The sequence below is a fragment of the Drosophila suzukii genome, chromosome 3 (assembly GCF_043229965.1).
Source record: "Drosophila suzukii chromosome 3, CBGP_Dsuzu_IsoJpt1.0, whole genome shotgun sequence".
Lineage (NCBI taxonomy): Eukaryota > Metazoa > Arthropoda > Insecta > Diptera > Drosophilidae > Drosophila > Drosophila suzukii.
In genome coordinates this window covers 70,144,660-70,170,882 of record NC_092082.1, presented here as the reverse complement: position 1 = coordinate 70,170,882, position 26,223 = coordinate 70,144,660, and the positions used below count along the sequence as shown (strand labels likewise).

At 39.4% G+C, this 26,223-nt stretch overlaps 2 protein-coding genes across 4 annotated transcripts in view; one reads left to right on the top strand and one right to left on the bottom strand.

Annotated features, from left to right (window-relative positions):
- The window catches only part of rdx (BTB/POZ and MATH domain-containing protein rdx), a 71,326-nt gene extending 49,480 nt beyond the window's left edge, over window positions 1-21,846 (top strand). The window contains exons 1-8 of one of the 3 annotated variants that reach the window (XM_036816964.3): window positions 8,397-9,607; window positions 19,224-19,374; window positions 19,693-19,814; window positions 19,879-20,040; window positions 20,112-20,407; window positions 20,876-21,054; window positions 21,122-21,264; window positions 21,332-21,846. In XM_036816964.3, coding sequence (XP_036672859.3) covers window positions 8,412-9,607; window positions 19,224-19,374; window positions 19,693-19,814; window positions 19,879-20,040; window positions 20,112-20,407; window positions 20,876-21,054; window positions 21,122-21,264; window positions 21,332-21,476 — 2,394 coding nt within the window. In that variant the 5' untranslated portion in view covers window positions 8,397-8,411 and the 3' untranslated portion in view covers window positions 21,477-21,846. Of the gene's footprint in view, window positions 1-8,396; window positions 9,608-18,534; window positions 18,774-19,223; window positions 19,375-19,692; window positions 19,815-19,878; window positions 20,041-20,111; window positions 20,408-20,875; window positions 21,055-21,121; window positions 21,265-21,331 lie in introns of those variants that run through there. The other 2 variants (XM_036816965.3, XM_036816966.3) reach the window with 2 other exon arrangements.
- Orc2 (origin recognition complex subunit 2) lies at window positions 21,782-25,868 on the bottom strand. The gene is made up of 3 exons (XM_036818672.3): window positions 25,205-25,868; window positions 24,053-24,898; window positions 21,782-23,995 (listed from the first exon to the last, which is right to left on the bottom strand). The coding sequence occupies exons 1-3, from the start codon at window positions 25,767-25,769 to the stop codon at window positions 23,559-23,561; spliced, it is 1,848 nt and encodes a 615-aa protein (XP_036674567.3). The 5' UTR covers window positions 25,770-25,868; the 3' UTR covers window positions 21,782-23,558.
- Between the last annotated feature and the right edge of the window lie 355 nt (window positions 25,869-26,223).

Here is a 26,223-nt window from a genome sequence, read left to right as displayed (position 1 = left end):
AACACTGTATCTGGTCAGGGTTCTGAGTTCCCTGGGTTCTGGGATCTGTGGAACCGTCCGAGCGCGACGTCTGTGGTTCCAGGCCCCGGGTTTCGAGGGTTTGAGAGCCCACCAACGCCGCTCGATGATCGTGTGTGGCAAGAATCGTCAGCCGTCGACGTTCTCGTTCCTCGAGAGTCAAAAACTGAGGCCGCCTCACATGTTTACTTTGTTCGTCTCCCCTGTATTTTATATCGCTATACGCTATATGGTATATGCCATACGAGTGTGTTTAGGCTCTGCGTCTGCGCTTAACGTATACACATACTCGCACTTCACTATAAGCCATGTTTGCCCAGCTATAACCCGAAACCACTTTGGTGGCATTTTTTATTTAAATTATTAAAAACGAGAAAAAAAGAGGCAAAAAACACGAAAATTTTATAAGAGTTGGTAAGGAATTCTTGGCGGATTTTTTTTTTTCATTTTATAAGGCTCTCTGAAGTCGGCATTTGAATTCAATGCACGATGGCTACAGTAGATGATGGATAGGTTTAGACTAAGAAGTTATAAAATATAATTATGCAACTGATAAGGGTTGGGAAAAATGGTATATGGTTTTGTCATTAAATGATATTAAATGTGTAAAACTAAAAATATTAATTGGTACTCTTCTTACAGATAATATTTGTACATTTTAATAGTCGATTAATTGTTAAAACATATTATTTGTTCTTGAAGATTTCAAGTCAAACACAAAACGTTTTCTTCCTTGAACACAAAGAACATCCTTTCAGATTTCCTTGCTCACTTAATTGATTTCCCACTGAATGGGTATTCACTGTGGTCCCAGTTTCCCTGTTCTTCACTGATCCCAGGTCCTCGGGCCACACACGAAGTCCACGATGCACGCACTTCAAATTAGCCTAGCCGCTGATACACGGATACGGATTCAGATGGCCAGATACAGATACACAATCCACACCTGGCTATAAGGTATTAAGACAATGTGTGGTGTGTGTGTGTTCTTTGCATTCCGCCCTCCTCTTTGGGAGCTATCCATCACACATCCATCAGACAAAAGAGCAAAGGCAGCAGAAGATTGAATTATATGCCATTGAGGCGTAATTGTTAGAGAATTGTTTGCGGCCAAGAATGGAGAATGGTGACGAGAACGAGAAAGGGGTGGTTGTTGGTCGGTTGTTTGTTCTTCGAAGAGACCACACACGCAGAAAAGAGCAGGGCAGATTCTTCTGCAGACTCGTCTTGGTCTACAGCTACAGGTGCTAAGGTTTCGCGGCCGGAGGTCCCGGCCAGTTTGCCTATTCGGGTGGCACCTTTTCACGTTTAATGAGCGTAAACAAACGCCGTGGGATGCACATCTTTAGAACCATTCCTCCAGCCACTTGTACGACTTCTGCCCATTTTGCCATTCTTGCGGTTAGCAGCGGGATATATATAAGTATGCAGCCTTATATATTATACAGCCCGGATGCCATTTTTAGCCAGGCCAAGATCGAACCCGACCGAAACGACAGTTTCATAATTTACCTTCCACACAATTACCCAATGGAATGGGATGGGATGTTTTGACATTTTCGTTTGAGGCCCCAGATAAGATCTGACAAAATCCCATCCTGGGTGTTCTTCGCCTCGCTTTGAATGATCGCTTTGTCTCCAGTTTGGATTACCTTCGACTTTGTTTATTTTTCATCTTCTCTGTTTTTTTTTTTTTAATTTTTTTTTTGACGAATACATTGTGCGATGATCCCGAGTCTGGACAAATTGTGTATGCTAAAAGACTTTTTGCACATTTTACGACGTTGTGACATGGCCAATTTGTCTTAGCTTCCCGAGAATCCCATTTGGACCACAGGAAATGCAATCAGCATTTGGCTTACTACCTGTATAATACTTCTTTTCGACATCTCGGAATTATTGTATAATCCAAACCACAAAGGCAATAAAAATTCGACCCAAGGCCAAGTGAAACTCACTGCCTGGCAACACTTTTCTTTCCCCTGCCCATTAGCCGCCAATAAAAGCCGGGCCAAAATGGGTTTGGTTTTGGGTTACGAAAAAAAAATGAGAGACAAACGCAAATACAAATCGAAACGGAGCGTACCCGAATTGTAAATCATTTTATGATTTATCACTGGACTAGATTTCGATAGGCGCGTGACAGGGAATGGGCCGGAAAAAAGCTGATCTCTGTTACAAAACATCGGAGCAATCAACCGAAAGCGATCAAATCACACAGATTTCGACCAATCTCCGAGTTTCTTTGAGTTGGGACATAAAACGAACTCAATTAGTGAGGACTTATCCAAAGGAAATTGTGAATAAGTGCTGCAATCATTAATCCAAACAAATCCAAATAATAGTATAAGTTGGATGTAATATCCTCTAATCACTCCTTTAACTGAAGCAAGTAGGTATTTCCTTATGGTACTTGTATAAAGTGGGCTATAAATGAAGTTAAATCAGTGTATAATCGGTATTACTAGAGTAAAAGATGAAAGAAAATGTAGTATATTAGTTCGTCGAAGGATAGTTTCTCTAGATTTTATGGTAAGTACTATGAACACTGTCCATTGAACAGTCCTAAGATGTTTTTCCCAAAAACCAAAATTAAAAACTAGGAAATAAATCATGTTAGGCTTTATAAAGCTATAATATTTTAAATTGAGTAAATAAATATATTTTAGCTTAACTTAAGATTGCGATTTTGTATAGGCTTAATAAATCATCCCAGGTTAATCCCAGAAAATCGCCTTAGGCCAACCACATCCCACGTTCCTATTAATCTCACTTACAAAATTGGCCCCTTAACAGATTTTACCCAAACAATTAACTCCCAGAGCCGTCGACGAAAAGAAAGCAACAAGGCGGAGGAAAAGGCAGCAAATCCGAAAAAGCCAGGCCAAGACGATGTCAATGATGACGACAAAGCGCAGATTTCTATGATCGCCGGTGCTCCTCTGTGAGTGTGTGAAATGCGGAAAGCTGCTCCAATCACTCATTTGTTACATGAGCAGCGCAGGGGGGAAGAAAGGAGGAGAAAAAAAAAGAAAAAATAAAAAGATTGTGAAAATGTGAAATGTAAATTTCTCGTTGTGTTCAAACCGACAAAACCGAAACCGAACCAAAACGCCAATTGCTGCAAAGTGATTACGAAAAGTCGCTCTCGTCCCGTCTCTTTCCCTGCAGTCGCTTTCTCTCGCTCTCCGAAAAGTTTCACCCGCGGCACGAGTACGGAAGTTATATCCCACGGCAGCGTTGTTTTTTTTCCCCCCCATTCGGATGCCGTATCTCAATATCTCTTCGCGCCAGCTTTACAACTACATTTCTCGCATCTAACGGATGCAACTCGATTCAGCCATCTCGTAACACGCTAATCGCTGGCTTAAATCGGTGCAGCCGAACGCTTTCTGGGCTTCCCTAAAACCACCTCACTTCACTTCGAGGGCAATCGAATCAATTAACACTTTCGTCAACGCACCAAAAACGACCCACGCAATAATCGGCCCAGAGAGCAGCCTCCAGATTTGATTGCTTCGATTTCAGTTTTGTCATCTGAGGTGATTACAATGTTGCACCGTGCTCAAAGTGCGGCCATAAATGAGTAATCGTCCATAAACAATCAAAGCAGTGTTTTAGATGGGTACTTTTATGTTTTTTATACGACTGCATTAAAAGTTAGACAGCTTATGGGATTACCAAAGTCCACAATCTTGAATCCATTTTAGAATTATCTCTTAAATGTTGCTGTCTTTTTTAGACTCCTTTTGGAGTGCATGGTCACACTGTGTAAAAATAACCTAATTTCAATGTATATTATATTTGATTGTATGGTCACACTGCAATATCGGTAAAATACCTAAAGGTTTTTTGATTATATACTTAAGGATGGGGGTTTTCTCTAAAAATAAGACTAGAAATCAAAATTTCAATTTAAAAAAGTCATACCTAAAATTCTGACATTTGCATTAACTCAAACTTTTTGAGAGTATTTTTGCAAACCCCTTTAAATATGAAAACCACTGTGCCTGGGTAACGACAGCGCCCGCCTTGATTGAAAATTGGGTTATTGTCAGCGACCCATTGAAGCGGCAGGGGCGATGTTATTAAACTTTTGTTTTATTTATGGAAATTAGTGTCAAGTAAATCATGTGCATGAGCATTTTGCAATATCGCCATATACTACACACAGAGGCAGCCAAACACACACAACATACACATTGGAAAGCATTAGGCGAAATTTCTATTCCTAAAACAACACAAAATCCATTGAAAATCGATTGATGATAAAGATAGAGAGAGAGGATAAATAGGCGAGGGAAAAGAGCAGCAGGGGTCAGCTGGGCAATGTGAAAGTCCCAATGAAATTGAGACTCATTGAAGATTCAATGACTAAGTGGAAAGGTGAACCAGTTGAGATTGTTTAATGTTTCCGCAAAAATGGAAAGGAAGTTGAACCGAACGCCTCCAGTTGGCGGATCGAAAATAAAAATGCCCAAAGGTCGCTGAACGTCCGTCTCCGCCGGCCTTTGATTGAGCAAAGATGAGCAATTCGGCATCAAATATTAACATAACAGACATATCCCCCTTATATAGACACTGTGGCATAATTAGCCGAGTGGGCGGTGATAACTTTGAAATTGATCGTGATGATCGAGCAAGCACACATATAGTGAAATATGAAAAAGACCTTTGAATGTATTTTTTTTATGAGAGATCGCCTTGGAATTTCGCTTGATTTATTGAATAGTCCGTGAACCTTTGGAAACCTTTGATGGTAATTTCCTAGATTTTATTGCCTGATGAGAACTAGAACTTGAATTTTTTATTTTATATTATTTTTCGGAGAATTTCATCATAAATTGAAATTAGCTAAATCATTTCTCTGTTCATTTTAACCTCTAAAAAGTCTGCAGTGACACTTTTAAGCATAATTGTATTGCTGTCCAAACTAGTTGAAATTTTGGGCCATAACTCAATTACCCAACCAATTTCACAAGCTGCCGACCCCCGCCCACAAATCGTAGTTGCTACTTTCAACACCTCCAGCGTCGCAACTTCAAAGGGTGATGGTCTTATGTACCAAACACCAGCAACAACAACAAGGAGGGCCGCATTACTGTCCAATTTTCACACATTCTGGCAATGTCAGAGGAACTGAACTGCCTACGACGAGATGCCTACGAGACCATCTAACTAATGAGCAGGCAAGCACTCACTTACCACTTACCAAGCCACACACACACATGATTTGCGAGGCGGACAGAAGCTGAAACTGATGCGATCCGGACACGGGATATGGTCTTTGGTCTTGGGTCTTGGGTTTTAGGTATTGTGTGTGTGGCCACCGTGGCCCTAAAGGACACACACGAAGACCTTTTGGCCCTATGCTAATTTGCACGCCATAAATGAGACGAATGTGCCGAGTGATGGCATGTGAAGTGTAGTTGCACTGGCCCACGTGCACTGACAAAAATTCTACTTATGTCTTAATTGTTCTCTAACGATCAAGCTGGAATATTTAATATGATTTAAAGTATATGGTTTCAAAATAATACTCAGATTCTAAAGTGTTGTTTGTTAATCATCTTTATATCATAGAAGCTTCTATAGCAGACAGTCTCCCATTAAACTCGCATAGGGAAAAACTCTTCTCTATCCCTACCGCAACATGTACAGTGTACGACAGCGGTCAGCACACACACACATCGATAACCTGCCTGGTACACACACACAAAATTTGATATTTTTCTTAAAAGGAACCCTAAATCTATAGAAATTTTCGAAAAACAATTCAATATAGAATTTATGATAATAAGAAACTTAGTGTTTCTAGAAAATCTTAAATTGTTGAATAATTTCATACTATACATTTCTTCTTCGAATACTCGAAACATTTATAAAAATTTCAAATTGTGTACCAATCTTGGGGAATTCTTCTCTGTGCACCCAGTAAGTTGTTGCTGTTGCACATGCAATTGTTGCAAGTGGAAAACTGCTGCGGCCTGCCATGGATCGGAGTGAAAAGGAGTGGGAAGTGGATGAAGTGGATTTGGAGTAGTGGCGGAGTGAGGCGGGGAAACGCCGGCTGAAAGAAAAATCAGCAGCTGGGTGGCCCCGCCAGAGTTTTGTGATGATGGGCGACTGCCAGCGACATGTGTTGCTGGTTCCTATATACTCGTGGTTGGATGGCTAATGCCACCGACAACGACAACGCCCCATTTGGATACACACAAACAGGCCGAGTACAAGCACCATGTGCCACCGCCGCCCAAAAAATGGGGAAAAAACATTTGCTGACAAAGGACGACAGCTTACGTTCCCCGGCGATGTGCGTCGATAGGGCGTTCCAATGTCAACTGTTCCTGAAGGAACAACTGCCTGTTGCACTCAAAAAAAAGAGGACTTCGTTGCTTTAGTTTCTCAATAACTTGCTGTATTATTATGTATATGTGCTAAAAGTTTTTAAGAAATAAGTAGCTTAAAAAATAATAAAAGATTTTTTAAAGATCTATATCTGGGTTAGATAAACAGATTATCATATTTTACATTATGTAACTTTTAGGAACTGATTCTCAGAACTGTTAGCTTTACAAATTTCATACATTTTATTTGGATTCAATTTAGAAATGGTTTATCTAGAAGGTCGTTCATTATGAGCAGTTTGTGTAGAACCAAATTTTTCTTCAAGCTTTTCAAGGACAAAAAACAAAGGTTTCTACACAAATTTGTTTAAGTGTATGGAAATGGAGGCTATTCAGATATTGGTACCTATAATCCTTGATGTCTTTCCCATAGCCCCGCATTTTCGATAGCCCTGGTGCGTATGGGAATGTACATATGTCTGTACCTATGTGTGTAAATAGGAAGCCCTTGAAGGACGCGGCAGAAGGCTAGGTGGTCACAGGGGAGGGGGCTCACCGGATCGGACCGCCTCTGTGACCAAGTGATTACCGTTTATCGCCACGCCAAGGACCGCCGGCAAAAGTAACCTCCGTCCTGCGACCACACGCGCACCCACACTTGAAAACGCGTATACGCAATGTGCGCCACACACGCGCAACCATTTATCAGCTGGCCCTCAACGCCGTCTCCCTCTCACTCTCTCTGACTTGCTCTCGCCCTCTCTCGCTCTTTGCACTTGCGCTCGATTTTCAGTGTCGCTGTGTTCTCTCGCTCTCTCTAGCTCTCCCCCTCTCTCTCTCTCACACGGTTGCTTCCTTTTGTGATACCCAGTATTTGTAGAATAGAATGAGGTGTCCTATAAATTTAAGGTGTCATTGGAAGTTGAGTTTTGGTAAAAGTAGAGTATATTAATACAAAAAATTCTGGGATCCATATGAAAAAAATCACAGAAAGACAATTTCAGCACGTTGTGTATCATTAGTTCCTTAGCTTTTAGTAGTCACTGTCTTAGGAATCAATTTCGTTAAGTATTCTATGAGAAATGAGATATATGTAAGTGGCATCAAACACGTGTAAAATGGTATAAACATTGTTTCATAAAACACTAAAGACCAATACATTGTTCTTATTTCACTATACCATTTGTCTAACTATACGTTCTACTTGTAAGGGTCATTATTAACCTTCAGAAAAAGCTTATTATATGGGATTATTATAAAGGATCAAAGTTCCTAGATCTATTACAAAAATTGAATACAGATCTAGGGACTTTGATCCTGTATAATAATCTAAAAGTCCTAACCTTAATAGTAAATTTAAATGTCATAAAGGGTACCTCCCCATCGACCCCCTCCCCGGGGCTTTCCCGTTCGTTTCCATATGTGCTCATCGACCTCACACAAAGCCAAGCGAAAGTGTAGGTGTGCGTGTGTGTTACATGGTGAAACGCAGAGAGAGAAACAATGCGAAACGAAACGAAATGAAACGAAGTGGGAAGTGAAACGGGCAGCGCAGCAGGCGTCGCAAGCGCAGTCAGCGTCGCAGTCGGCGGAAATTTCTGTATTTTCAAATTTCAGCTCATTTCGACTCATTTTCGACGCGACTTTCAAGCGGAGCGGTTCGTTCGCTCGATTCGACTGCGATTTCGATTTCGATTCGATACAATTCGCCTTCTCTCTCGCTTCGTGTGTCGCCTACCAAATATAACATAAAAAAAAGAAAAAATTCAACACAAAAAATCCAATCAAATACTACTCGAAACAAAAAATCGAGCACACACTCGAAAATTATACAAATCGTAAGGCAACTAAAATACCAAGCAAACGGCATGTGGCAACAAAGAGATTTGTGCAAATGAAAAATTTATAAGCACCCCCCCAAAAAGTTGAGCAATTTTTTACAAACCCAGAGAATCTGTATATTTTATAACAAATAGAAAACGAAATACAAAAAGTTGTGTTTGTTTGTGAGTGTGCTATCGAAGTGTTTGCAATAAAAATTGTAAAATGTTTGAGCCCTATGTGAAAATCAAGAAAAAGCGAAGTGTGCATGAAATCTATGAAAATGAGAATTTAGAGCAGCAGCAACAGCAGCAGCAGCAGCAACCTGCTACCAGCGATAATTGTTGCTGCGAGAACGGAGAGCCGCAGAATGGGCCTGAAATTGCAACTGCAACTGCAACGGCAACGGCAACATCTGTAGCAGCAACATCTGCGACAGCAGCAACAATTGCCACAGGAGCAGCAGCACCCAGCAGCAGCAGCAGCGGCAACTGCAGTCGCCTGCAGCAATTGATATCGACGCCACCAGTATTATTGCGCAGATCGTCGCTGCAACAGCAGCAGCAGCAGCAGCAACACCACCCACACACGCCAGCAGCAACAGCAACAGCACAGCAAGCTGCGCCTTCAGTTTTGCAACAGCATTTGGGTCACCTGAATTACGAAAGTGGAGCAACTGCAGCGGCAGCAACCAGTAGAAGTGGCTCGGCAACACTGGCGCAGCATTTGGCAACACCCAGCAACATATTGCAGGCGGCATTCGGCAGCAGCAACTTGCAACACATACTAACCCGGTCCGCCCCCTCCTCGCCCTCGTCCAGTGCGATTTCCTCCAACAACTGCAGCAGCGCCTGTGCGGGCAATACGCACTACAACGGCGGCAACAGTAGCAGCAGCAGCAACAGCAGCAATCACCACAGCAACAGCATCATTGCCAGCCGCCTGTTCGGAGCCGCCTCCTCCTCCTCATCATCCTCCTCCGCCTCAGTGGCCGCCTCATCATCCTCCTCTTCATCACACCATCTGCATAGCCATCACTCGGCGCTGACCAACTCCATAACGAATCGCATCAATCAGTCCATCAGGCGGCATCTGAACCAGCAGCAACATCACCATCCCCTCAGTGCATCCTCCTCCTCCTCCGCATCCACATCGTCATCATCCTCCTCGTCATCCTCCTATCAGCAATCGTCGGTACAACAGCAACACTATAATTGCGCCCATCCTGCACAGCAGCAGCAGCAGCAACACCATCACCACAGCAACAACAGCAGCAGCCATCATCAACACCACAGCAACAGCAACAGCAGCAACAACAATCAACAGCAACCACAACAATCTCCTCTGTGCCTAGTATTATTAGTTAAATGCCCCAATTCTAAGGAATTTTGTAACGCCGCCGCAAATTTCTGTGATAAAAGGTAAATATACCACACCAATTGGCTTATAAACGACCCTTTAGATAGTAATTATAAGAAAACAGAATAGGTCTTAGATAAATTTACATAAATATTATGGCCACTTAAATGTCAACCATTGGCATTTGTGCATATGAGCCATTTACACCTACTTTAAATAGCAGTAGCTATGGTATAGACCATACAATTTGTATGATAAGTAGGTGGTCTTGAATGTCTGCCGATCAGTAAATGACAAAAGTTGAACTTTAAAGCATTATCTGATTGGTTGAGAAACAAAAAAAAAACACTCTGAAACGACCTAAAATCTTATGAAAACCACCAAATGCTTTTATAATAACTTAATATATAAAGCTATAGAGTTCTTCAAGGTTCACTCTATAAGAACCTTTTCAATAACCCCTGACTGAGCCCTCCAATTGCCCCAGCTTAGCAACAAGTAATTGGTCGGTATAGCAAACTGGCCCACAATAAGCCGTGTCAACAATCGTTAGCCCTCCAATTGGAAACCGAAATCCACTTGAGATGTGTGGCCCAGAGTGTGCTGATGACCCAGTTTAATTCCCAGGACCTTTTGCACCCTGAACTACTTGCGTTCTGGGCCGCATTTCGAGTAACCATTGTCACATCCTTGAGTTACGGCCACAACAAACAGAACCGCCGAACAAACAACAGTTTGTTTTGTAAAAGTTTTGACGATGGTGTGAGCGGTATATACATACATATATGCATATATATATATATATATATTATATAGTATATATTTAATTTTGATGACTTGTAGTTTCGATTCGTTTCGGTTTTAGCAAGCAACCTCGGGGTAACCTAGATGGTTTTTTCAGATGACCTTACTTGCGTAAGTAATTGGTTTCTTTAGTGTGGAAACTTGATGATTTGCTTACTAATTCTATTGATCACCCTGAACCATCCGTTATACTATACTATACTATACTACTACACGTTGCCGCCCCATCGAGAACTGGAAAATGTCGTAACTTTTCCCCGGGGCGAATAAACAGAACTTAAGTAATTAAGTTCCCTCAGTATATATCAGCCACCCTTAATAGCCAGCTATATCTCTTGCCGTCTCTTTCGCGGCGAGTGTAGGCTTTCTCTTTCGCACCGACATGCTCTCCTTTTCGTTCTTGTGGCTGCTTTCACACGGTGACCCCAAAAGGCGTTCGCCTAACCTCAAAAAGATGAACAGAAAATATAACAATTTGGTAAACACAAAATGCTGATGGAGGGATGGGGTTTTCTCTCTGTCTACTGTATTTAATCTTTTTTTCTTGTTTTTTGTTTGAGTGGCTCTCAATTTTCGGTTAATTAATGGGCGTGGGCGACTTGCGTGCCAACCTTTGTCATCTGGGGTCAGCAAACAGCTGCAGCAGCAACAGCACAGCAGCAACAGCACAGCAGCAACAGCACAGCAGCAACAGCAACAGTACAGCAGCAACATCTACAACAACTGCTGCTTTGTCATTGAAGAAGAGAGCTGCAGAATCGAGACCATGGCTCGTGCTTGGTTTCTTTCTTAATGCTTTTGACCATGTGCCAGTAATTGTTATTATTATTATGTTGTTTTTTTTCTTACCCTATTCTTATTCACTTTTCACTAGGGCTGCGTTCTGAATTTCATGCACTTGTTGCTCATTTTCTTTGGCCTTGCTGCAAATTGCCCGATAATCTACGGAGTGTTTCGAACAAAAAATTTTCTTTGTCCCAGACGCCGCCGACTGGCAAATCTGAGTCATGGGCCGTTGATTGCGGACTGCTCTTTATCAGCTGGCTTTCGAATGACGTGGGCACCCTTACTTAAAAGAAACATATGTGTATAGAAGAAACATGTATTCATAATTCTGAAAATAATTAGTTTTTTTCAAGGAATTTATTATCAGGAAAAAGTGCTCACTAACCTCAGTAGTTCTGGAAATTTCAGTATAGTCCTACTTTAAAATAAAAAGATGAAGTTTTTAACATAAAATCATCTTAAACTACCATATTACCATCAAAAAAATTGATTCTTAAGCCTTAATAGTGCTCAAAAAAGTGCATATCAACTTCAAATTTGGCTCCATCAGGCGTTTCCGCACCAGATTGTAACCCCAAAAACCAAAACCCCTTCCTGCGTTTCGAAAACAGGGTCTGGAGGCCTTCCCTTTGGTCTCGCTATGCGGTTTTTGTGTTTTATCTGCTCGAATGGGAAGACACGGGAAGTTTGCTTGACTGATTTTCGCTGTGAAAGGGCTCGATTTTTATTTTTACTGGTCATGTTGCTATGCTATATAGCCCCGCAACATGTTGCTGCAACATTATGCAATTCGGGCTTCCGTTTAACTAGCCAATTCCTTTTCCCAAAAAGCCTGACTTCCAGCAATTATTAACAGATCATGTTGTGTAGCATTGCAACTTTCCAATTTTGTTGTCTCCCCACTTTGTGTTTTTTAAATTATTTAAAATGTTAAACTTTCAAAAATAGTGAAATTATATTCATTAACCTGGCTGCTGTTCAACTAAAAACATATACAAATTTGTATAATTGAACTCTCGTCCCAGAGTTTTCACTTCGTTTAGCACATTTCACCCAATAATCGTAAACCGAAAATCTCGCCCCAGTCTTTCACTCAACCCACATTTTATTTAGAACAGATACAGATCTCTCGAAGAAATCAGGCAAGAATTTCTAAGCCAATAAAAAAGAAGATCTTTTAAGCCAACAAGATCACGACGCTTGCGCCTAAAGAAAAAGTAGTAGAAATCCCAACAAAACGCCACAAAAACAAAAACAACAAAAAAAGAAAGAAAAAAGAAAGCACGACAAAAACAAAATGTGAAAACGCATGAAAGCCAATTTCTTCTCTCTCGCTCACAATTTGTTTAGAAAGTGCAGAGAAAGAGGTAAAAGCGGCAAAATGCAAACAAGCTAAAAAGTTTGGCCCAAAACGTTTCAATGAAAATTGGGCACACAACATGTGGTTTATTATTAATTTATTGATTTCATTTCTGCTCTGCCCGCAAAACTTGTTTGCTTGTGAAAATTTATTATCCAACAAAAGCAGCTGGTAAAAAGTGATATATTCGTATGTATGTATGTTTGTATGTATGTTTAAGCCACGCGCTAAAACCACAACGTGCTTTCGGCTAAGAGAAGTTAAGAGCGTAGTTAAGAGAGAGAGATATTTTGAGCTCGACTTGGAGCTACGTCATTAAACAAGTTTTTACGATTACATAAAGTCTCGTTCCGCTGTCAGCAAACTTGCTCTCGTTTCGAGCTTCGGGATTCGGCTTTAGCTTTTCGTACTTTTCGCTTCGGGTGAAACTCGCCCACGCGCCTGCGCACTAAAAAAAATGATATGCTATTGGAACCTTTTAATACTTGGATTTTCAATAACAATATTTTGATAAAAATAGTTAATAAATGGGTTTATAGTTGATAAAAAATATCTATAACAATGATATTTCATTTATTTATAAAATTATTTCAAATCTTAAGTTAATCATTGTGTTTATAGTGATAAAAACTATCTATCACTGATAATTCATTGCATTGTAAAAGCATTTCGAATCTTAAATCAAAGATAGGTTTTTTATATTAAATACAGATAAACAACTCAATATTATTTTAGCATTCTTTGAAAAATTGAAATATATACCACCAAATATATCTGTGTTCTTTTTGTTTTTTTAAGAAAACTTTTTTATATCTGTTTAAGATTCTCCTTTAAATTTTCTTTGGCTAGATTTCCCTATGCTAATTTTATGCACAGTGCCCGTCACCCAAATAGTTACACCTCATTTCCAATGCTTCCCGTCGCTTTTTTTTACGTAATCGAAATATGTTTTCCCCTCACTATTATTCGTGATTAACACAAGCACAAACTTTCATTTATGCTGCAATCCCCAAACAAACCTAAAAAAAAGTGACAAACAAATGTAGCAAATTGCTTTTGGCTTGTGACGGCCTAGTTTTTTGGCCACACAAAGTGTGACACACGTTGATTAGCATTTAAAATCCGAAAAGCAAGCAACAGCAGTTATGTAAAAATTAACAACATTAAAGTTATGCGTGGAAAATGGGACGCCAATTTTATTGTGACATGGTTTTTCGGTGAAGATTTCTCGAAATGAGATCATATCGTCTATGAAATACAAACCCCAAAACCATATCATAGTATTCTTAAGGCTTAGAAATCATAATCCTTAATTTTCCCCTCTTATAACAAAGTTTATTGATCCATTAATTGGTTGACTGTAAACAATGCATTGGAAAACTCGAATCATTTAAGGGTATAATTATGGAAACATAATTTTCCACAACTTTCAATTGTTTTCATTAGTGCGAAAAACAATCGCATTGGCCAAACAAGGCAGCGAAGAAAAGAAATACAGCAGGCAAATTTCACTCTACTTACATGATTTCGTACGCTTTATATAACAACAACTACAACAACAGCGACTACTGCGAATCGACTTTCACGAAAAACTGCAGGCAAAACTGCAGACTGCGAGTGCGAGTGCGAGGGCAACAGCGGTAGAGCGAGACAGAGCGAGACGCCAAGCTGGGGGCCTGAGCTTTCTCTCCCTCCGCAGAAATACCAACTAAAAAGTAACTCCAAAGGCAAATGGACGACGCATCGAATCCGCCGACCGACGACCGACTCTTGAGTGAAAGACCCAAAACGAAACCCCACCAGAGAAAAAAAATAACAAAACCCAAAACCAAACCAAACCAAAACGAAAACAAACCCAGCCAAAGCGAAGAAACCGAAAGAAATGTTGAGCGTGGGAGTTTTTAAAATTAATATGCGTCAAACTGTTGACACTCCACGGGGAGATTGGAGAAAGATTTTCGAGTTGTCGTGAGTGGTTAGCACACTCTAAAAATTGGGGATTAGCTTTGTTAGTTATAGAGTTGGAGTAAGTTATACCAGTTGTAGAGAATTTGTATCAATTTTACAAGGGGTGTTTATGTATCTATTATATTTATGATTTGTTAAACATGATATATGGCTTAATGGTTTTCATTCGGATCCTTGTATTTGTATTTATTAATATTTTTAATTATAACTCTAGTTAGTATATGTAATACTGTAGAATACTTGTATTGATTTTACATAGGGTGTCTAAATATTTATTATATTACTACTTATGATATGCTAAATATGAAATATGATTTGACTAATAAGATGATATGATATGATATGGTGATATCATGATATGATATATGATGTGATGATATGATATATGATGGTTTCCCTTCGAAACCGTAAATGTATGAGTATTAGTTTTAATATCCAAACTTCTATCTGTATATAAAAATAGATTTCTTATTATTTTTACCCTTAATTCAAAATGTTTTTAATTAAAAACATAAATATTTCCAATTTTTGTAAGTTAAGGTACTTTTTTAAAGCCTTAAAAGTGATCAGCATTATGATCCTTCATTATAGATAGTTACCTCCCTCTTAACCCTTAACCCCCCTAATTTTTTTCGTGTGCCTAACTCTTTTTTGTGGGTTGGGTGGGTGTCATCATTGTTGTTTTTCGTTGTTTAAGATGTTGCTCGTGTTGCTTTTCCGAAGTTGCCCGTGTTGTAGTCTCCGTTGCATTTGTAGCGGAAGTGAAGTTGTCGAGTTTGTTTTGGGAGTTGGACTGCGTTGAGTTTCTCTTTTGAAATCATTTTCATTGGCATGAAAGTTCACATTATTTAAATTAAATTGCTGCCGCCGCCGTGGCTTCTTCTTCTTCTTCATTCCCTCGCCGGCGACTGAAAGATGAAACAAAAAAAAATGTATCTTTGCATCTGTGTTTTTGCGACGGCGGCGCCGCATTTATGTAAAAACCAAAAGAAAAGCAAAGAAAAGCGTTTCCTTTTGGCTCGAAAACAACGGCGACAACTGAAAAGCGTTTTTTTTTTCACTCAACTCAACTCATTTGTTGTTGTTTAGGCGGCGAGTGAAAGGAGCCTTTGTTGCTGCTTTTGTTGTTGGTGAAAACGCCAAGTGAAAAGCCATGCGATAATTTGTTGTAAAAAAATGAAAAAATTTCACCATTTTCAGTCGCTGTTCGTTTCGTTTATTATTGCCTTTTGTTGTTGGTGCCTTTATCAAATTTCATTTAAATGCTAATGAAAAGTTGCCGGAAGTGTGGAAAGCGCCAAAGCGAGTCGCTTGCAAATTATATAACTCTTTCCTTTTTTTTCGTTTCTTTTGGTGAAAAGCCATAGTCTTTCATTTTTTTCCCAATGAGCAGCTGCCCATCAAGTCCAAAGTAAACCAGTTTTTCTTGGCTAAAACGATTTATTAAATTTCTTTAACGCGTGCTCTCCCTTCATTTGTCATAAACTCACGTTCTTTTTGATCGAAGAGCCCACACAAATGGAGGTGGAACCCCCGGGGAGTAGAATTCTACCTATCTCTGTGTCGAAATTCTTCTCCGGTTCCCTTGATCCATGACCAACTGCATTCGTCGCATCCCAGCTGGCGGATATTTGTTCAGATCGCTGGGCCCTCGGATCCTTTAGACCACTCACATGGTATGTGGGTATATTCTGCAGCAGAACTAATGGTTTCTGCTGGCTAAGTAAGCAAAACTAATGGAATGACTGGAGGAAAAGGTTGGGAAGAGATGGGATCTACAACGAACTGTGTGTGTTGGCCAAACAATTTGAATTTATTTACATGGAACCCTTAAACAGAGTTATGACTATTGTTAATACTATTTTAGAGAGGGTGGTCTGTGTTTATAAACTGTTTTGGTGTAAACCTTAATAAAGAAAATGGTATATACTTTTTAAACAAATTACCATCTTAAATTACCATTACCACATAAAGTCAGGAAAAGTTACTTGACTTTTATTACAATCTCCAATCAATAAACTACCATCTGGAATTACAAAGATATTTTCCTTCATATATCATTTCTGTTTGGATAGTTGGGAAACTGTTTCTGATGACTCATAGCTTCCACCTTTGGCTGCCTTTATTCGATTATGAAGTTCTGACTGCTTTTCGTTCCCAAGCTTAACCTTCTTTTGCCCCAACTTGTGTGATTTTGTCATTCGCCTTGTGGCGCCAAACAAATGATTTTCAATGTCATAAGCAAACAAAAAAAAATTTTGGCTCTGGGCCCTTGGTGTATGGATAGGTATACTTGGATGGCGATGGCGGGGGAAGGGAGCCTGAGGCCCAATGCCAAATCAATGTCATTAACATTAAGGCACACTCACTAAAAATTGAGTAAAGCGGCTTTACCGAGTGCTAAAATCGCGGTCTACGGTTTGTTCACCTTGACGAGCTGCGTCAACCTTTTTTTTTTTGATGGCTCACACTCATTTCCAGCACAGTTACACACTCGTACACTCGCACACGCACACGAGGCCCATTGAAGGTCCTTCAGCTGGATTTGATGATGGCCATCAAATCGCCAGCAGCCGCAGAAAACGGGCAGTACCTTGAAAATCTCAACCTTGTCGAGCTGAGCTGAGCTGTAAATCGCTCGTGTGGCGCAGCCTTGCACAGATTTTCCGACTTTTTCAACGCTTGGCTGTGCACGGGAAAAAAATCGGAAATCAATGGATTTTGCTAATTGATGTCCTTAAGATTTGGAAATCACTTGGTAGATACCCTATCATATTTACAGAAAGTAAAACCTCTATTATTGAAACTAATATCATTAGGAACAGGATATTTAAAACATTTAATATATTACTTACAAAAAATTAAGATACACATCTTTATAAAAGGGAATATTATTATTATTCAGAAATCGATGGATGTTACTAAATAATGTTCTTAAAATTTAGAAATCGTTTGATGGATACCCTTTTATATTTACCAAAAGTAAAACCTCTATTATTGAAACTAATATCATTAGAAACAGGATAAAAATTACTTTGTTTGTGACTTACATACATAACTTAAAATACAAATCTTTAAGAAACGGATTCCTGTGTTATATTATTTATCGTCGGATGTTCAAAAAATGTGGAAATGATTTGGTGGATACCCTATCATATTTACAAAATGTAATATATCATGTCATTGGGAACAGGATATTCAAAACACCTAATATAATACTATCACAAATTAAGATACAAATCTTTATAAAGGGGACTGTTGTTATATATGATAATTTCTTAAGCAAAAACAATAGAAAAATCTTTGAAAAAGTACCATCATATTATTATTACGATATATTTCTACATTTTCAATGATTATAATTAAAAAATCCATTAATCTTACATAGAAAATTGTATAAAAAATGCCATAATCTTGAAAATACCCTCATTATTATTACAAATTTTAGGTAGTACAACTTATATTTTTCTCTGCGTGTAAGAAGACAGCTTCCTCTGCCATTTGCCGTCTTCCATCTGCATCTGCGCGACTGAAAACACGCATGAAAAGGACTGTTATTGTTGCTTTTGTGTGTCAGATCCTTCTGCTCCTGCCCATCCTCCCCCCGCACCGCTCTTCCATCCATTTTGCACCTTTATAAGGTGAGCGAGCGGCTCACGTTCACCTTCACCCTCAACGGCTGACCCATTGTTTGTCAATTTTCCACTCCTGGCCAACATTTTCCTGGTCCATTGTTTGTTGTCATCTGCAGCGTTCCTAAATCCTCCTGCCTGCCGAGATTTTCCAGGTCCCGCCAGTCAGTTTTCCTTTGCTGCTCCTGCGCAACGGTTGTGTTTTCCTTGTGATATATATTTAAACGTTAACGTTTTCTTTTTTTGATACTGCTGCTCTTGATAATCTCTCAAGGCATTTTTGAAAGCTTCGAAAGCTCTATCTTTATCTGGATTAAATCTCTCGTTCTCTGTTAATCGGTGTCTTCTGTGCGGAATAACGGAATAATTCGAACTATATCTTCAGCCATTATGAACGCTGCACTTTTTGGCGCATTTCGTTTCGTCTTGTCCATGCGTTTGTGTCTCGTCCCTCGTTTTTACTAGCAAATAACTCTAAAATAAATTAAGAACCAATTTGTAAATCGTGTTTGAGTACCCTTCTGTGTGATTTTGTGTGTGTTTCTCAACGGGCGGCAAGCTGGAGAACTCGCTGCTGTTGAAGCTGCTCAATCTTTTGGCCAGGCACTCGAATTCCGACAGCAATTTCGTCAAAGTTGAATTCGAGCGCAGCATCATGGATCTCATACAAGAGCCAAGGTGACCCCAGTTTCTAAAACTTTTCTATAATTATTTTGAACTAAAAATTATAATACGACGATCTATACTTTTCTATAATGGTTTTTGATAAGCAGTATATGAAACTGTAAGAGTTATAAGAAGTTCTACCTACAAAATGATCTAAAATATATTAATAAAAAAAAATATAAATATTTTCAGTGGAATAGGTCTACCAACAAAAATATGTACAATATACATATCAGTAAAAAGAAAAGTAAACAATTTTCTACAGTTCAACATAATATATTATAATTTATATCATATCTATAAAGACACTTATAAGAAAAATAAAAAATTTTTTTTCTTTTAATATTTCCTGTACCCATAATAAGATCTTTATAACTTGTGTCTCATTTTAATCTATATAAAATGTATTTCCCCCAAATATTCCCAACTAATCCCGACTATTTCCCCTTGATATCATTGCAGATTGCCGGTGAACGAATGTCAGGCAAGCCAAACAGCTAGAGTCACCTCGAACCTGCACGCATCCAGTAGCACGATGGCGGTCAGCCGTGTACCCTCGCCGCCCTTGCCGGAAGTTAATACGCCAGTCGCCGAGAACTGGTGTTATACGCAGGTAAATCCCAATCCCAATTCCAATCCCCCGAACGGATTAAATTTCCACATCCCTATGCGTATAACCGTATGGGTTTTTGGCATTCCTATGGATTTGCAAACCATCTGAGCCAAGCCGCCGAACCAAACCGAACCTATCGGATTTCACAAATATTGTAAACTGAATCCATTTTGTTGTAAAGCCGGTAAAAATGCATTTCCGCTGTGTATGAACAGGTACAGGTGTGTGTTGAGTGGCTCAGGTGGAGGAAATCGGAATACTTTGTTACACGATTTACAAGGGATTCAATTAACCCTATCTCTCTCTTTTCTCCCCTAGGTCAAAGTGGTTAAATTTAGTTATATGTGGACCATAAATAACTTTAGTTTTTGTCGGGAGGAGATGGGTGAAGTACTCAAATCGTCCACATTCTCAGCCGGTGCTAATGACAAACTGAAATGGTGAGTAATTAAATTAAACATAATAATAAAGAGATTACTAAAGATCTGTTTATCTGTTATACAGGTGTTTACGGGTTAACCCCAAGGGTCTCGATGAAGAGAGCAAGGATTACCTTTCATTATATTTACTGTTAGTTTCGTGTAATAAATCAGAAGTCAGAGCCAAGTTCAAATTTTCCATATTGAATGCCAAGCGTGAGGAAACCAAAGCCATGGAATCCCAAAGGTATGTGTGCTTTGGAAAAAAAACTCAAAAAGATTTATGTTTTCTAATATTATAATAAATTTTCCCCACAGAGCTTACCGTTTTGTGCAGGGCAAAGATTGGGGCTTCAAGAAGTTCATCCGCCGCGACTTCCTGCTGGACGAGGCCAACGGGCTGCTGCCGGAGGACAAGCTGACCATCTTCTGCGAGGTCAGCGTCGTGGCGGACAGCGTGAACATCTCCGGACAATCCAACATCGTGCAGTTCAAAGTGCCCGAGTGCAAGCTGTCCGAGGATCTTGGCAATCTCTTTGACAACGAGAAGTTCAGCGACGTCACGCTCTCCGTGGGCGGTCGAGAGTTCCAGGCGCACAAGGCCATACTGGCAGGTAAGGAAACATAAACAACACCTTGAAAAATACTCACCAGACCATAAATCCATTACCAAAACAAGTTCCGTCAATTACCATGAGTACTTAGCCGTTTAAACTATTTTTTTTTACAAAGATCTGTAAACAAAAAGTATACAAAATACCTTAAAAATTAGTTTGGTTGTAACCAATCGATTGAACTTTTAAATTAACTTCATTATCAATTTTTTTTTAAATGTAACCATTGTGTATTAGAATTTCTTATTGAAAAAATATTTAAACATGAAATGTTATTGATTAAACCATTTAATTAAACTTAAAGATGATTACTGCATTTTTGAATTGCTTGGAAGTAGATTTACATAATATATTTTCTTGGTTAACCATTTTATTAAACTTTGAAGATATTTTGGATTTTTTTAAAATATATATTATATATCCCTTAAATACAATTTTATTAATTTTTATAAACTATTTTATTTACAGCGCGCAGCGATGTCTTTGCGGCCATGTTTGAGCATGAGATGGAGGAGCGTAAGCTGAATCGTGTCGCCATAACCGATGTGGATCATGAGGTTCTTAAAGAAATGCTGCGATTCATATACACGGGCAAGGCGCCCAATCTAGAAAAAATGGCTGATGATCTCCTAGCGGCTGCTGATAAGGTAAGTCTGCCACATAGAATCAAAATTTATCAAAGTTATTAATAATATATATCGATTATATTTGCAGTATGCACTCGAAAAGCTGAAAGTGATGTGCGAGGAGGCGCTGTGCGTCAATCTCTCTGTAGAAACAGCAGCCGAAACACTAATATTAGCTGATCTCCACAGTGCGGATCAATTGAAAGCACAAACGATAGATTTCATAAATACGTAAGTTATTAATACTGCAACTTAAATCCAACCAAATAAGTAACCAACGGCTTAAACTCATTTACAGTCATGCCACCGATGTGATGGAAACCTCCGGATGGCAAAATATGATCACAACACATTCACATTTGATAGCGGAGGCATTTCGTGCGCTCGCAACACAACAAATCCCACCAATTGGACCACCAAGGAAACGCGTGAAAATGAGCTGAAACAACAATGCAACAACCACAGCAACAATAATAATAATAACTACAACAACAGCAGCAAATCTTACACCAACAACAATCAACAACCAACAACAGCAACAACAACAGCATCAACAACAATTAGAACAAGAAACCAGCACCAACAATCGATTCAACAACTGCAATACAAATGAGAACTTCATCGGATGCAGCAGGCATGCGAATTATTTGATCGATCGATTGGCGGTCAACCTCAAGAAAGCATACGGCAATACTACAAAAAACACAATAAATTACATCAGCAGCAGAAAGATAATGGCAGAAATGCAGTACCGTTTATTGTTTCGATTTCAAGTAATTTAATTCACTTTAATAAAACTTGATTTTAAATGTATTTTATTTGTTGATTTAATATTATCTATGATTAATATGTTTACGAGTAATAACTATGAATTAATTTTAATCTTAAGTCCACAACAAAAACACAACTTGAAACAAAAGCAGCAATTAAAGAAGAAAAACAAAAACAAAAAACAATTAATAATACAAACAAAAAAAGAGCATAAAAAAAAAAACGGAAAATTAAAATAAAATAATTAAATTTAAAGTAAAGTAAAGCGTAAAAGAAAACAAGTCGAAGGCGTAAATACAACAAGAAATAAAGAAATTCACTGAGAAAGCGTAACTATTATTATTATTATAATTATAACGATTATGATTACCGATTACTGCGTATAATTACAAAGCGTACACTTTGATTGTGATGTATATTCGATGAGTATGACTAATGAGTAACGAGTAAATGAGTAATGATACGGATATGATAATGAAGTTGATTTATATATTGTGTATATGTAAACTCGGAACAATTTTTAAAGCATTCAAGGTTTAATTGCACCCACCCACCAAAATCCACGCCCTCCCTTTCGAAATTGAGGAAAATGTATAAATTTATTATTTACTACTGGGTCTTCTATATTCTATATTTCAACATTCTTCGCTGAATTCACTTCTTTTCCTGTAACGTTAATTTTTAGTTTCTCTTTTTTTTTCTTAAGTATTTAAAATCAGAAACGTGTTTCTCTTTGTTTAAGCGCAAAATGTAATTAATTTGTTGTACAAAACTATGAAAACAAACAAAACATTGTCGAAATAAAAGCAAACAGTAGCAATTTGTGTATAGTAAGCAGATAAAAACTGAAAAAAAAAACCAAAACCACTGATGCATCGATTCATTTTGTAAAGGGGAGATTCTCATGGGTGGTTTCTCTTCTGATTGATTCAGAACATTTCGACTTTTCCCACAAACGAAGGTTAAAAGTACGAGTAAAGTAAACGTGATAACAATTTATCTAACTATTAAATAAATGAAATACGGCGCAGACGAGATTACATTTTTATATGCGAAAATGCAGATCGTAAACTTGGTGTGTACAATTCAGGTATTCAGGAAAGGGTAGAACTTTTTGCAATAACGTAGAATAACATTGATAGGAGCAAACTACGAACGATTTCCATTGTATGTGTACTTCCGATTGACTTCGCATGTGATTTGCTATCAAGAAAGTGTAAATAAACTAGCCTTAGTCGCAGCAATTACATTTTGTTTCGAGTGCACAATTACCTAGTTACAAGTCCAATGCTTTAATCTGTGTATGTGCGTGTCTGTATAGTAATAGGTAACCGATATTAGCCTTTGAATGGATGGAAGTGGGAGCACGGGATGACCGTCAGGGAGCTGTATAATTTCGGCCTGCTTAGCTATATTTATTTTGCCTCTTCTAATCCTAATTGAGTCTAATCGCGGTCATCCCCGAAATAGAGGAGCACTTGGAGTGTTAAGTTTTGGGTTGCTCTGCTCGCAATAGGAGCGAAATCAGTTTGGGGAAGACAAAACTAGCCATCTAAAATGTGTATCTAGTAAACCGACAACTTTTATGCATGCCAATCTAAATGTGTAGAAATTGACAAACAAAGAACGAAATGAAACTCTGCACTAATGGGCAATACAAGTGACAGCAACACGACATTTTTAAAAGCGAAATTGTAATTGTATTTAACAATATTAGATAATAAATTAATATGTTCTAAAATTACGTGGCTGGCTTATTTCTTCTCCTGCTCCTCGAGGAACTGTTGCAGCAGTCCACCATCTATGGGAATGGTTAGCTGTTCGGAGCCATCAACGCTTCGCTTCGACTTGACCAGTTTGTGATCGAGGAACTCGGTGAGCTGGGCACGCAGCGCAAGATCGGAGCTGACCAAGAAGGCTTCGCGGCAACTGGAGTATAGATCCCTAAATGGCATGCCCTGGTACGTGGCATTGCCCTTATTCTTAAGTTGGTACTTGACAATCAGCATGTAGATGCCACGCGAGTTGGTCGTCAGCGAGGAGAACACACTGCGCATCGAGGAGAGGGCCAATTCGCCGGAATTCTGCACCAGCAGGGAGTTCTCGAAGGCAGTTTCATTTGTATATGGCAGCATGGTTGTGCAATCCCACCACGAGAAGTTGAAGCTGCTCAGTTTTCCTTGGTCCCAAACTGCAAAATGGGAATAGTTAATTACAAACAATATTGTAACTTTTTAGGAACACTCACGCAGTGGAGTATTAATGTGGTCGATGGAGGCCAGCAGATGAATATTTGGCACCCGCGACAGACGCGATAGAATCGCCTGTGCCTTCACGTTGCGCAACATAGCTCCATCCAAATTGTGGACAATTAGGAACAATTGTGTCTCCGGAATGAGGGCGAACTCTTCCTCAATCATGTCCACCGCTTCATGCGGATTGGCAGGACTAACGCCCGCATCCAAAATCTCGCTTGTGATGCTGTCCAGCACATCCTTGAGTGTCAGGCTTGGAAAAAAGCCATTCACCACCAGCACAGTTTGTTTCTCCAACACCTCCCGGTGGAATGACTGCAACAACTGCCGCTTGGAGCCCAATCCATACAGCAGTATATTGAAGCCCTCGTTCAGGATGCACATCCACTTGGGAAAGTATGAACGATACTCTTCCATTATGGCATTGATTGATCCCTCGTGCTCCGTGGATAGCTTAATTTCGGACAGCAAACTGAACACACGATCGGCGGCCAGGCGGGGATTCTTCAAGCGATCCAAAGTGTGATCCGAAGTGAGAATCTTGCTGCTGGCATGCGATTGGAAGTAGCCATCGCTCTCGGGCACAAACTCATTCGATTTCTTGGCCCTCGCCGATTGACGGAGACGAGCTGCCGATGGTGTTTTGGGCAGAACGGGCACCACAATGACTCGCCGCGCCTTGCAGGGCGTTTTGGGCTCATCGTCGGCGGCATCGTTGTCCGAGGAATGACCACCATCGCTGCTACTGCTGCTGGCGGAGGAGTCCTCATCACTGGGCCGGAAGTCGCTCTCGTCCGCGGAGAAATCCTCATCCGAGTCTGCCACTATTTTGGCAATATCTGAAAAGGTAAAATGGTTGTTAAAGTAATTGATATATGTTAAAATAAGTCGCATTTGCACAAAGTTACTTAAGTATATTGGTTGATTTTAAAGGAGTTTAAAGATAAATATTAACCAAATTTTTAAACCTTTTTTAAAAAATTCATGAATAGTTCTTTAGTTATAACTGTTAGGAAAGGGATACAATTCTGAAGGATTCCTAATAGGAACACTACAGAAATTCTATGAAAAAATTCAAGAAAAAGAACAAAATCTTTCAGTAATACAATAAATTGTGCAATAAGACCCATAAAACGACTACCCACGATTCTTGACACGGCTGCGCACATGGGCTGGTGTCTTTGGCTGATCCGTGGACTTCTTGCGCTTGGTGTCGGGAGTTTTGACTCCCAATCGTGGAGTTTTTGGAGTCTTAGGCGTGCGGGGCGTGGCATTTAAGGCGGCTAGGGCCATGGCATCGCGTTTCTTGGGCGTATTGAATCCAAACATGCTAGTGCCTGCCACATTGTACTCGGATTGGATGAGATTGAGATCCTTGGAAGTGGGGCGGGCTGCATTCTCCGATTCCTCAACACTTTCATCGTCTTCTTCCTCATCCTCCGGCTCATTGCTATGCTCATCCGACATCTCCACATAATTCACCACTACGCGCTCCTCCTGCTCTTTTCCATGGGTTTCCTCCTTGTAGGCCTGGTACTTCTTGGTGGGACTTGGACGGCGGGTGGAGCGGCGTCTGGTGACCTTGGTCTGCGACTCCTCCACCATTGCTGTGTCCAGATCTTCGGATTCCTCGGAGTTGGTTAAGTTTTCGATCGATTTGAGGTTCTGCTTCCGCGGCGTCTTATAGCCGCCTTTGTTGCTGGCACTCATCTTGCTAGCCAATTCGCTCGGCGGTCCTAATTTCAAAATATTCAATTGGTAAACAAATAATTTGCGAAAATCACTCAATGCCCAGAAGAGGCGGGAATTATCGATAACATAGTATCGGTGTGACCAGTTCTGGCTTCGGAAAACTAGCTACATTTATAGCTTAAAAATATCTCCAATAACTTGAAATAATTTAATATATAATAATTAAAATATTATGTATTGCCGATGAATAGAAGATTTGTAACTCATAGGAGATAAAAATGGGCTACAAGCTACCAGCTTTGCAATACAAAGGAAATATTTACTAGCCAAATCTGTAGCCAAAATTTAATAAAAATCTGACTTAATATTGTAGTATAGTTATTTACGATTACGACCTAATTCTTTAAAATAAGAAATAAACTTAGTCTGCATACAAATTTAATTTTCAGTGCTACAACGTAATAAGCCATCG

What these genes read in the sequence shown, in the direction of transcription:
- Orc2 (XM_036818672.3), bottom strand. Translation starts at nt 25,769, where the DNA reads ATGAGTGCCAGCAACAAAGGCGGCTATAAGACGCCGCGGAAGCAGAAC. An exon ending in GCGCAGCCGTGTCAAGAATC is followed by an intron (nt 24,899 to 25,204) that starts GTGGGTAGTCGT and finishes TTACCTTTTCAG; the next exon opens with ATATTGCCAAAATAGTGGCA. An exon ending in CCACATTAATACTCCACTGC is followed by an intron (nt 23,996 to 24,052) that starts GTGAGTGTTCCT and finishes CCCATTTTGCAG; the next exon opens with TTTGGGACCAAGGAAAACTG.